General features: G+C 42.4%; 1 protein-coding gene across 1 annotated transcript in view; it reads right to left on the reverse strand.

Moving 5' to 3' along the window:
* ap2b1 (adaptor related protein complex 2 subunit beta 1) overlaps positions 1 to 12,389 on the reverse strand; it is a 267,540-nt gene that overhangs the window by 112,103 nt on the left and 143,048 nt on the right. The window contains exons 14-15 of the mRNA XM_034177495.1: positions 11,378 to 11,570; positions 2,257 to 2,298 (exon numbers count right to left, since the gene is read on the reverse strand). Of these exons, the coding sequence (XP_034033386.1) occupies positions 2,257 to 2,298; positions 11,378 to 11,570 (235 nt within the window). The remainder of the gene's footprint in view (positions 1 to 2,256; positions 2,299 to 11,377; positions 11,571 to 12,389) is intronic.

Genomic DNA, 12,389 nt, shown 5'->3' on the forward strand with positions numbered 1-12,389 from the left:
GATGATTTTCTTCAAAAATACCGTAAGTGCATTCAGAATATCCTCAGCTCTTGTTTGGCCATAGAGTGGTAGTAAGCACAACATTTCCTCTTGAAACAAGTTTTGTTTTGGGAACCTCACCCAAATGCAAAGCTGAGCAACATCGGTGACATCTGTGCTTTCGTCCACTGCGATGCTGAAACAAGGTGCGGTACGCAGATCAGCCAACAGCTGGTCACGTACGTCCTTTCCGATGTCTTCCATCCGCCTCATTACTATTGAATCAGACAACTGCTGAACAGCTGAAGTCTTTTACTATTTCAGAGTCCGGTTTTTTGGCCCGTGCCAAAATCCACACTGTCTCAAAGATGCCTGTGTTAAACGTGGATCTTGTCATGTGGATAAGATTTTGCTGCTCACAAAGTGAAGTAGTGAGCTGAGCTACTTTTCTCTTTCTTAGTTCACTGTCAGATGGATAACGTTCATTGAATTTTGGATGTGCAGTTTTGAAATGGTGCTCCAAGTTGCTTCATTTGGAACAGGCGCAGGTTTGTTTGCACATTAAGCACAGAGGGGTCATGCCATGAAGAACAAATAAGAATCCGTCTGTCCACTTCTCTTGAAATTTCTTGTGCTCATCTTGTATGCTTCGTACCTTTCTTTGTTTTTACTGGGAACACCTGGCGTTTGCCTGCTCGTCCCAGTGTCTTCATGTTGATTTTTGCTTGCTGCTTCCTCAGACTCATTGTCCTCACTATTCATTACAACACTGTGTGTCTGTCCATCTGGTTTTTGCCCTTTTTTATTTAGAAATCTATCCATTTTGAGCTTGCACCTCACGCTGGCTACCAGAACTCACTAACCTGGCTGCAAGCATGCACTGAGGTCAAGTAAGTAAGTAAGTAAGTAAACTTTATTTATATAGCGCTTTTCACAGACAGGGGTCACAAAGCGCTTTACAAGGTAAAACAATAAAAATATACAGTAAAACACTCAGTACTAAAAGATTATTGGCCATGAAAAGCCTGTTTAAAAAGTAGAGTCTTTAGTTGCTTTTTGTCAAGTGCTGCAAGCGGGCTGCGTTGCCAGGTTTGACAGTCTCCCCTTTAGGGAACACCAGTAATTAAGTCTTAATACTTCTCCCTTCATCTTAAATAGCAAAATGAAGGGAAAAGTATAATGTAGTGCAGTGCTCACTGTACGTTTATGTACATGTTTGAAAAAATGTATTGGCTGTGTTACCACATTGTTATAAGCTACCATGCGAGCCATCGATTAAAGCTTAACGAGCTGCACAATGAGCATCTCTGGATTAAAGAATCTGGTTAATTTCTCCTAAAACAGTCGATCAGAAAAACACTTCTGCTGCTGTGGAAAATCACTGAAATACGTTGATTTGTCACCAGATTTCATTTGAAATGTAGCTGAAAGGTAACTTCATGTGGGGCCAGGGAGGGGCGTGAAGCAGGAGTCTGTTTACTCGTCAGAGTCGAGCAGGCGGGTTCATGGAGTTACTATCAAGCTGTAACGTAACTGTCGTTTCTGGCAGCCCAACTGACGGACATCCATCGCAGCGACTGAGACCTTTAATCCCTGGGCGTGGGCGTGTCTTCGTAACCCCGTACGAGCCTCGGGAAGGTGACACGTGGGCGTGTCTTCACTAACCGCATCCAAGGCTCTGTCCATTGCCAGCATGAGGGTGGTCGGGCGTTAATAAAGCTCTTCTGCAGTTTGTTATCTGCAGATCTGTAATTGCGTTTTCATTTCTTTCTACCTGCAGTAATTTAATCTTTTTAATTTTACAATCAGGGCAACATCATAAAACAACAAATGCATCCATTCCCGGTCATGGACAGCGCTTCATCGTTACAGGCAGAGCATCACAAGCCTTTTCAGTCAACAGGGACTCTGGTTCACATGCCCAATTCTGAACCTTTTACAGGGTTTCATCCAAAACTACACAGGTTCTCGAAAGGCTGGTTTCCAGCTGTCACCAAAAAAAGTAAGGGAGGGGGCTCATTTTGCCACATGAATCGTGCCCCCGTTTTGACGACATTCTTAATGAGTGTGGTTTATCTGAAAATAGGTAGAAACAGGGGCCAGGCTGCTGTGTGGCAGCACAGTGAGCCTGAATGGTTAAAGAAGTCCCCCCCCTGCTGGTGGAAGAGGCCTGTCAGAGCGGCGGCACAGACACAGTTAATAGCTGAAGGTGGGTTAAAGTCAAAGAGCATGCAGCATGCAGACAGGCAAACTGTCAAACGGAAAGGCTTGACTTACTGCTGGACTTCCCCCAACACCTCCGCCCAGGTCTCCCCCCAGCTACAGGAGAGAAGGCAGGACCCACAGACAGCACCCAAACACACAGAGAGACACAGACACATTCTTAGCAACCACAGCCCATCAACAGGGAAACACCGAGTCCACAAACCAGACTATAAAAGATCATCAACAGGAGCACTTTAATCAGAGAAAGTCCAGGTGCGAGATGAAGGACATGAACCTGATAATAGATTGAATATATGAACTCTGACAACATTTTGAAATACATGAGAAACATTTAACGTAACATCTTGTGTGCCCAAACCCAAATCCTGGATTGTCCTTATGACATGGCAACAGCACAATAAAATCACAGCCAGGCAAACACATCTGAAACACATGTTGAACAACATATGTGACGGTGAACTCAGCTCTCTAGCAGGGAAGGCATGAGCCATCAAAGGAGCATTTTTTTAAACTGATTATTTTGGGTTTAATTAAAACACATACACGGGGCCAGGAATGATGGTGGAAAAAAAAACAGGCACACGTGGGGGCAGGAATGACAGAAAAAAAAAAAAAAAAAAAAAAGGCACACATGGGCCGGAATGACGGGAATAAAACAGCATACATGGGGCTGGAATGACGGGAAAAAAACAGACATGTGGGGCCGAGAATGATGGTGGAAAAAAAAAACAAAACAGGCACACATTGGGCCGGGAATGACAGGCAAACAGGCATATGTGGGGCCGAGAATGACGGGGGAAAAAAAACAGACACGTGGGGCCGAGAATGATGGGAAATAAAACAGGCACACACTGGGCCGGGAATGACAGGCAAACAGGCACACAAGGGGCAGAGAATGATGGAAAAAAAAACAGTCTCACATAGGGCCGGGAATGATGAGCAAACAGGTACGTGTAGTGCTAGGAATGACAGGCAAAGTATTTAATCCACTGTCGATTTTGTTTTCCCACCTACAAAGAATGGAGAGGTCTGTAATTTATATCATAGGTTTGCACACTGGAGCAGGGATTTTGGTCCACTCCTCCATACAGATCTTCTCTAGATCTTTCAGGTTTGGAGTTTCAGCTCCCTCCAAAGATTTTCTATTGAGTTCAGGTCTGGAGACTGGCTCGGCCACCCAGGACCTTGAAATGCTTCTTACGGAGCCCCTCCTTAGTTGCCCTGGCTGTGTGTTTGGGGTCACTGTCATGCTGGAAGACCCAGCAATGACCCATCTTCAATGCTCCTACTGAGGGAAGGAGGCTGTTTGCCAAAATCTCGCAATACATGACCCCATCCATCCTCCCTTCAATACGGTGCAGTCGTCCTGTCCCCTTTGCAGAAGAAGCACCCCCAGAGTATGAGAGTAAACATGGTAAGTGGAGTTGATCCAAAAAGCTCTATTCTGGTCTCATCTGACCACATGACCTTCTCCCATGCCTCCTCTGGATCATCCAGATGGTCACTGGTGAACTTCAAACGGGCCTGGACATTGTGCTGGCTTGAGTAGGGGGACCTTGCCGCCCTGCAGGATTTAAACCATGACAGCATCATGTGTTACTAATGTAATCTTTGTGACTGTGGTCCCAGCTCTCTTCAGGTCATTGACCAGGTCCTCCTGTGTAGTTCTGAGGTTTCTCAGAATCATCCTTACCCCACAAAGTGAGATCTTGCATGAAGCCCCAGACTGAGGAAGATTGACAGTCATCTTGTGTTTCTTCCACTTTCTAATAAATAATCATAACAGTTGTTGTCTTCTCACCAAGTTGCTTGCCTGTTGTCCTGTAGTCCATCCCAGCCTTGTGCAGGTCTACAGTTTTGTCCCTGGTGTCCTTAGACAGTTCTTTGGTCTTGGCCATGAGAAATAGGTTGGAGTGTGATTGATTGAGTGTGTGAACAGGTGTCTTTTATACAGGTAACAAGTTCAAACAGGTGCAATTAATATAGGTAAAGAGTGCAGAATAAGAGGGCTTCTTAAAAACAAAGTAACAGGTCTGTATGAGCCAGAATTCTTGCTGGTTGATAGGTGATCAAATATTTATTTCATGCAATAAAATGCAAATTAATTATTTCAAAATCATACAATGTGATTTTCTGAATTTTCTTTTAAATTCTGTCTCTCACAGTTGAAGTGTACCTACGATAAAAATGACAGACCTCAACATTCTTTGTCGGTGGGAAACTTGTAATCTCGACAGTGGATCAAATACTTATTTGGCTCATTGTAGGTGCACGTGGGGCCTTGAATGATGGGTATAGCACTTCACTTCACCCCAGTGCCACCTGAAGAGGAGTGGGGCCAGGTTTTCAGAAGAGAAGATGTGCAGGAACCTGGAACTTCATCCACTGTGACGGTGAACTCAGCTCTCTAGCAGGGAAGGCATTAGCCCTCAAAGGAGCATTTTTTTAAACTGATTGTTTTGGGTTGAATTAAACCTGATTTATTTAACTGGCGCTCATTTCCTCTCACTTCTTTGGACAGTGCCAGTGGAGTGATCAGGCAGTCAGTGCTGCAGCTGAATTCACCACAGAACCACTGTGCACGTTTTAAAAGCACAGCAAAGTCCTGTTACTTTCTGAAGACGTAATTGTATTGTAAATTATATTCACACAGATCATCAACAGTGTGCATCAGGCAACAGTGTGTGATGTGTCCACATAGTGCATGTTTTTAAAACATATTTCACTCTCCTTTGCTTCAAATATGCACCAAGTCTGTTTCTGACAGATGGTGCATGTGATAAAACCTTTCTGGCCAATCAGTTGCTGCTTTTCATGCAACTAAACAAGATTTTCTTCTTGTTGTGTCTGTTGTCATCATTCTCACAGAGACTATGCAAATGAGTAGCCAGAGGGGGAGCAGAACACCCCAACCCGTTTACAGTTAAGGTCCATGGCTGTCATGTGCTCTGTGGAATAATAATAATAATAATATCTTGGAAAACGTCTCTACGTACTCAACCAGAGATCCCATGGTGACCAGCTCAGATTTGACAAAAAAAGAAAATTGTGTTGGTGTCTATACAGTTGTATGTAAAAGTTTGGGCCCCTGATGATTTCCATGATTTTCCTTTATAAATCATTGGTTGTCTGGATCAGAAATTTCAGTTAAATATATCATATAGCAGACAAACACAGTGATATTTGAGAAGTGAAATGAAGTTTATAGGATTTACCAAAAGTGTGCAATAATTCCTTAAACAAAATTAGGCAGGTGCATAAATTTGGGCACCCCAACAGAAAAAATATATTTTATATTATTATATTTAAATCTATTTTTATTTTTAAAAATATTTAGTAGATCCTCCTTTTGCAGAAATAATAGTCTCTAAACTCTTCCTATAGCTTCCAATACCTTCAACCAGAATCCAGTCTGGATTCTGGTTGAAGGTATTTTGGACCATTCTTCTTTACAAAACATCTCAGGTTTATTGGTTCCAAGCATAGACAGCCTGCTTAAAATCACACCACAGATTTTCAATAATATTCAGGTCTGGGGACTGAGATGGCCATTCCAGAATGTTGTACTTGTTCCTCTGCATGAATGCCTTAGTAGATTTTGAGCAGTGTTTAGGGTCGTTGTCTTGTTGAAAGATCCAGCCCCGGCACAACTTCAACTTTGTCACTGATTCATGAACATTGTTCTCAAGAATCTGCTGATATTGACTGGAATCCATGTGACCCTCAACTTTAACAAGATTCCCAGTATGATGGAACCACCTCCACATTTTACTGTAGGTAGCAAGTATTTTCTTGGAATGCTGTGTTCTTTTTCAGCCATGCATACCGCCCCTTGTTATGTCCAAATAACTCAATTTTAGTTTCATCAGTCCACAGCACCTTATTCCAAAATGAAGCTGGTTTGTCCAAATGCGCTTTAGCATACCTCAAGTGACTGTGATTGTGGCGTGTACGCAGAAAAGGCTTCCTCTGCATTACAGCATCATATAGCATATCCTTGTGCAAAATGCGCTGTATAGTTGAACAATGCACAGAGAAACTATCTGCAGCAAGATCATGTTGTAGGTCTTTGGAGCAGGTCTGTGGGTTGACTATGACTGTTCTCACCATCCTTTGCTTCAGCTTATCTGAGATTGTTCTTGGCCTGCCACTTCGGGACTTAACTAGTACTGTGCCCGTGGTCTTCCATTTCCTCACTATGTTCCTCACAGTGGAAACCGACAGCTGAAATCTCTGAGACAGCTTTTTTGTATCCTTCCCCTAAACCATGATGTTGAACAATCTTTGTTTTCAGGTCATTTGAGAGTTGTTTAGAGGCTCCCATGTTGCCCTCATTAGAAGAGATGCAAAGAGGAGAAACATTTGCAAATGGCCACCTTAAATATCATTTCTCATGATTGGATTCACCTGTGTAAGGAGGTCAAGGGTCAGTGAGCTTACCTCACCAATTTTGTGTTCCAATAATTTGTGCTAAATGTATTCAAATCAATAAAATAACAAGGGTGCCCAAATGTATGCACCTGCCAAATTTTGTTTAAATAATTATTGCACATTTTCTGTAAATACTAGAAACTTCATTTCACTTCTCACATATCACTGTGTTTGTCTGCTATATGATATATTTAACTGAAATTTCGGATCCAGACAACCAATGATTTACAAAGGAAAATCGTGAAAATTATCAGGGGTGCCCAAACTTTTACGTACAACTGTATGGATAATGAACACATGCAAAGTTTTAGGTTGAAAATCTTTAAGGTTTCGTAACTATGGGCCTTTAAAAAACTGGTGGTGTGCCTGGTTTTGACACTCGTGAATTGCATGTGTTCCTGTGTAGTCACTTTTTGGATGCCAAAACCTCTGAAACAAGCAAAAATTTCTGGCTGAAATTTGCTTTCCTGGGTAATTTGGGCCCAGTCTTTCAGATCCTGTTATCAGAAAAAGCCCATCTCCTCTAGTTTCTGAGTGGTTGGTCCCCAAAGTGGTGATGTTTTTGTGGAAAATTGAATTTTCAGGCAGTCAGTGTCAGCCTACAATCATTTACAACAGGCTATTGATGCTGGGTTCCTTGAGATTGAGGACAGGACTGTCTACAGGAGGGAACCTGACTCTGCAAAGGTCTTAATTTAGAAGTTAGGGGAGTCTAAAAATGGTTTTGGCTTAAAAAATACACTTTAAACCAGTTTTTGACTTACAAATTCACCATGTGGACAGCTACCCAAGGTCACGAAACGTTTTCTACATATGTAATCAGCTTGTTTTCTCACCTCGTTGGTATTGAAATATTTTTTTCTCAAATGTTGACCTCTTTCATCCTGTGACTGCTGTCACACTGTTGTTGGCACAGCTCAGCCTGCATTTGATGTAGATAAAGCTGAATTACAGCCAGGAAAATATGTTTCATGCATTTCTGATAAGGAATGGTTTGAAGGTTGCATCATTGAGAGGTCAGAAGAAAATAGCGACGTGTTCATCAACTTCATGAAGCAGTCAAAGCTTGGACTTCTCTCACGGCCCGAACACCTGTTGGGTGCCATTCCAGAACATAGTATGTGTTGTGTGTGCACCTGATCTCCAAGGACAAAGTGTAAGGTTTTACAAACTTGCCCCATGTGACACAACATTAATTCAGAAGAAACTGCCATCATTTGGACTATGAACTCGTAGGTTTTACCACTACGGTACCCTGTTCCAATTTAGGACTAGTTAGAGAGCAGGTACTGCTCACTTTTTTTCTGAGTTGGAGAAGGAATACATGTAAAAAAAATACTGACACTCCATGTCTGACATCAGTGGTCACAGGACAAAAAAATGTTGACTTTTTAAAAAACTAATTCAATATGAAGGAGGTGAGAAAACAAGCAAATGCAGTGATACTGGTAACGTGTTACTTAGTAATGCATTACTCCAATCTGGCTGCTTTTTTCAGTAACAAGTCATCTAACGCGTTAATCTTTCTAAATCAGTAATCAGATTAAAATTATTTCTCCAAGTCATGTATCCTTTGTATTGTGGGTCAACTGCAGCATTAAAACCGGCCCATGTCATGTATCCTTTGTATTGTGGGTCAACTGCAGCATTAAAACTGGCCCGTGTCATGTATCCTTTGTATTGTGGGTCAACTGCAGCATTAAAACCGGCCCGTGAGCAGGGGGAGGTCAGGGCTCGGCTGAACTGCCCACTTCGCCCACTTTCAGCCAGCTGCTGCACAGAGCGTATCCGTTTACACTTTTTTTTTAACCTGTGCTGCTCTGTGAGTGTCCTCACTACAAACAGCTGATCTGTGACACGTTATCAACAAATACTAAGGCTTTTTTCCACCCAAATACAGCATGACATCAAAAATGCTGATAAAACTTTCTTACCTGTCAGTCTGGTCATGTTTTCTGCATAATTAAATCTTATCTATTCTTCTGCTCAAACAGCAAGTCAGGGGTGAATCCACGCGGGAAGGGGGGCGCGGCTCCCCACAACAGCCCCAGATTAAAGGTCCACTTTTGAAGACGTTTTTTCATACTATTACTACTACTAATACTACTTATAATAATAATAATTTCAACAATTAAAATGTCAGAAAGAATTTAATAGTTACATTTATAAAACTGCAGGTTAGAAATTGTAAGTTTTACTGTTACACTGCTGTCAAAGGTCAAGTAAGCTTTCATTATTTTATTTTATTATTTTTTATAAAACAAGTATTTATGTTCACTGAAGTTAAGAAAGCATGACTATAAAGTGACTATTGGCAAAACAGATTATTTTCATGTGGCGGGGAGGGGGGTGTTGTCAGCAGTTGCTGAAAGTAACTAATAAAGTCACTAGTAATCTAACTCAATTACTTCTAAATCTGAGTAATCAGTAAAGTAACTAAGTTACTTTTTCAAGGAGTAATCAGATTATTTTTTCAAAGTAACTGTGGCAACACTGAGCAAATGACTGTAAGATATGTATAATTATGTAGAAAAAGTTTCATGACCATGGGCAGCTGTCCACATGGTGAATTTGCTCATCAAAAATTGGTCAAAAAGTGTTGCCAGAACCAAGCTTAATTTCTAAATTAAGACCTTTGCAGAGTCAGGTTCCCGCCTGCAGACAGTCCTGTCCTCAAACTGAAGGAATCCAGCATCAACAGCCTGTTGTAAATGATTGTAGACCAACACTGCCCCCCTGAAAACAGATTTTCCACAAAAAACAAAACGAAAAAAAAAAAAAAAAAAAACATCACCAATTTAGAGACCAATAACTCAGAAACGTCAAGAGATGGGATTTTTCTGAAAGCCTGTGCCCAAATTACCCAGGAAAGTAAATTTCAGCCAGATGGATTTGTTTGTTTCAGAGATACGAGGTCTATTAGAAAAGTATCCAACCTTATTATTTTTTTCAAAAACCATATGGATTTGAATCACGTGTGATTACATCAGACATGCTTGAACCCCCGTGGGCATGCGAGAGTTTTTTCACGCCTGTCGGTTACGTCATTTGCCTGTGGGCAGTCTTTGAGTGAGGAGTGGCCCACCCTCTCGTCTAGGAATGGCTCAGAGACTGCTGCTTTGTTTGATCAAAATTTTTTCAAAACTGTAAGGCACAACTGAGTGGACACCATTCGATAAATTCAGCTGGTTTTCGGTAAAAATTTTAACGGCTGATGAGAGATTTTGGTCTGGTAGTGTCGCCGTAAGGACGGCCCACGGCGCCTGACGGCGATCTGCGCTTCGAGGTGGCAGCGTCTCGCCGTTTCAAGTTGAAAACTTCCACATTTCAGGCTCTGTTGACCCAGTAAGTCATCAGAGAACAGAGAACTTTCAGAAGAAGTCGGCATGAGGAGTTTATTCGGATATTCCATTGTTAACGGACATTTTGTAATGAAAGAACGTGCGGGCAGAGTCGCATGTCGGGCCGGACCCGACCGCGGGGGGTCGCGACAGGAAAAACACCTCCGTTGGAAACCTTAACAGGCAAGTTGGAACATGCCCAAGCTGTTAAACAATTTCTCAGTTACTCACTTGTTGAAAGCCATCAAAAGCCGCCTGAATTTTACAAATGGAGGTGTTTTCCTGTCGCGGCGTCACGAAAACGACTCAGCGAATTTGCGCGCACGTCTTTCATTAAAAAATGTCCTTAAACAGTGGAATGTCCGCATAAAGTCCTCATGCCGGCCTCTTCTGAATCTTCTCTGTTCTCTCACGACGTCCTAGGTGAATTAAGCCTTAAATTAGGATGTTTTCAGCTCGAAACAGGCCGACAACGGCACCTGGAAGCGCTGCAGGACATCCTGCTCCGTGGGAAGTCCTTACACCGACAGAAACACCCCATAATCTCTCATCAGCCGTTAAACTTTTCACCGAAAACCAGCTTAATTTTTCGAATAGTGTCCACTCGGATATTCCTCACAGGTCCAGAAAAAATTTTGATAAAGCAACGCTCGCCGTCTCGAGCAGCGTGTGAAACAAAGGAATTCAGCCGAGAGGGCCGGACCACATCTCACTCAAGGCCTGCCCACAGGGAAATGACGTCACCGACGCGTGAAAAAACTCACGCATGCGCACGAGGGTTCAAGCATGATTGGTGTAATAGCATGTCATTCAAATCCATATAGTTAAAAAAAAATAAAATAAAAGGGTCGGTTTATTATCTAAGAGACCTCGTATTTGGCATCCAAAAGTGGCAGGAAGTTAGGCAATATGCAAATGTTAAAAATTACAGCAACAACCGTTTTTAAAAAGGCCTGTAGCACAGAAACCCTGAGGCCAGTGGTGTCAAAAGTATTCCAGAAAGGGACGAGAGGGTGCAGGATTTCTTTGCAGCTGCTGACTCCAGCAGGTGAGTTCACTGACTAACATCACTTTGAGTTCATCAGTGAAAGTTGTTAGCACCGTAACTCTGAATCGCAAAAAGAGCTTGAAGCTGGCCGAGCCAGTGCGCACTGAGCCGCAGGAAGACCACCAGGAAACAGAAGAGCTGAAGTCTACATGGAGCTGGAGAAGCAGCAGAGCACATTTTTAATGTTCCTGGTGTAACGCTGTGCTCATTTTACCAGCACTTTCTTTCAGACAAGTACTGGTAAATTCACTGCTAAAGATACGGCTGCTTCTGAGGACCACAAAGACACCTGGGACACTCCTGCCGGGACCTACAGCCTGCAGACCAAACATCAGTGTGTAACAATGCTCACCAAGCTGTCCAGACCTCCTCCTAGAAGGTCCACTGCACCCATCTGCATGGTGGAGACCTGGGGCACGTTGACAGGAGGGCCCAAGTCCAGGTTGAGCAGGTCACCCAGCAGGTCACCCTGACTGGGGATGACGTGGGGTTGCTCTATGGTTGCTGCTGGCCCGCCACTCACTGGACTTTCACCTGTGTCAATGCTGAAAGAGGAGCACACGGGTCAGGATAAGAATTCACTCATTCATTCATTTTCTATAGCCACGTGTAGACATGGGCCGATAACCGGTTTCACGGTATACCGCGGTATGAAAAACCCATGGTATCAAAACCACTAAAATTTTCCGTTATACCGTCCCCATTGATGACAACGTTTTGACAGGAATGTGGCTGTCAGAAATTAAACTGTGAACTTTTGTGCTTCTGCTGTGTAATTTTTACCAAAGACAGACGGGTGCTAATAACAAACATGTTATGATGATATGCAAATGCTAGAAGATGACTATGCTGTATATTAGTGATTTAACTTGCTTCTGACGGATTGTTTGTTGCTGTGATGGCACTCTGAACTTCACACGGTTGTATACGCTTTTTTATTTCTGTTTATCACTCTTCTGGTTATTAATTGTATCTACTCTGAACGTTATTTAACAACAGTCCTGTTGTGAATCGCTAGCAGTTAGCATTCGCTGGCGGTTAGCTTTTGCTAGCTAGGTCAACACCTCCCCTCTCTGTTGTTACTTTGTATAGCTGTTTCTTTTCTACCCGTTTAATACTTCTGTTCGTTTTTCAGTTGAACTGCTGTGAATTTTAAGTAATTTTTACTCCTGTGTAAAATCTTAGGAGCGGCTAGCATTTTTGCTAGCGGTTAGCTTGCGTTAGCTATTTCTGACCCTTCTCATCATTTTTTCCATTTCATTTTTTACACTCCTGTTAGTTAATAAACTCTTTAGTGTATTTTATAGCTGCTGCTTTTTTACCTGTTTAATACTTCTGTTAGTTTTTCAGTGTAACTGCTGTGA

This window comes from Thalassophryne amazonica, chromosome 9 (genome assembly GCF_902500255.1).
Source record: "Thalassophryne amazonica chromosome 9, fThaAma1.1, whole genome shotgun sequence".
Taxonomy (NCBI): domain Eukaryota; kingdom Metazoa; phylum Chordata; class Actinopteri; order Batrachoidiformes; family Batrachoididae; genus Thalassophryne; species Thalassophryne amazonica.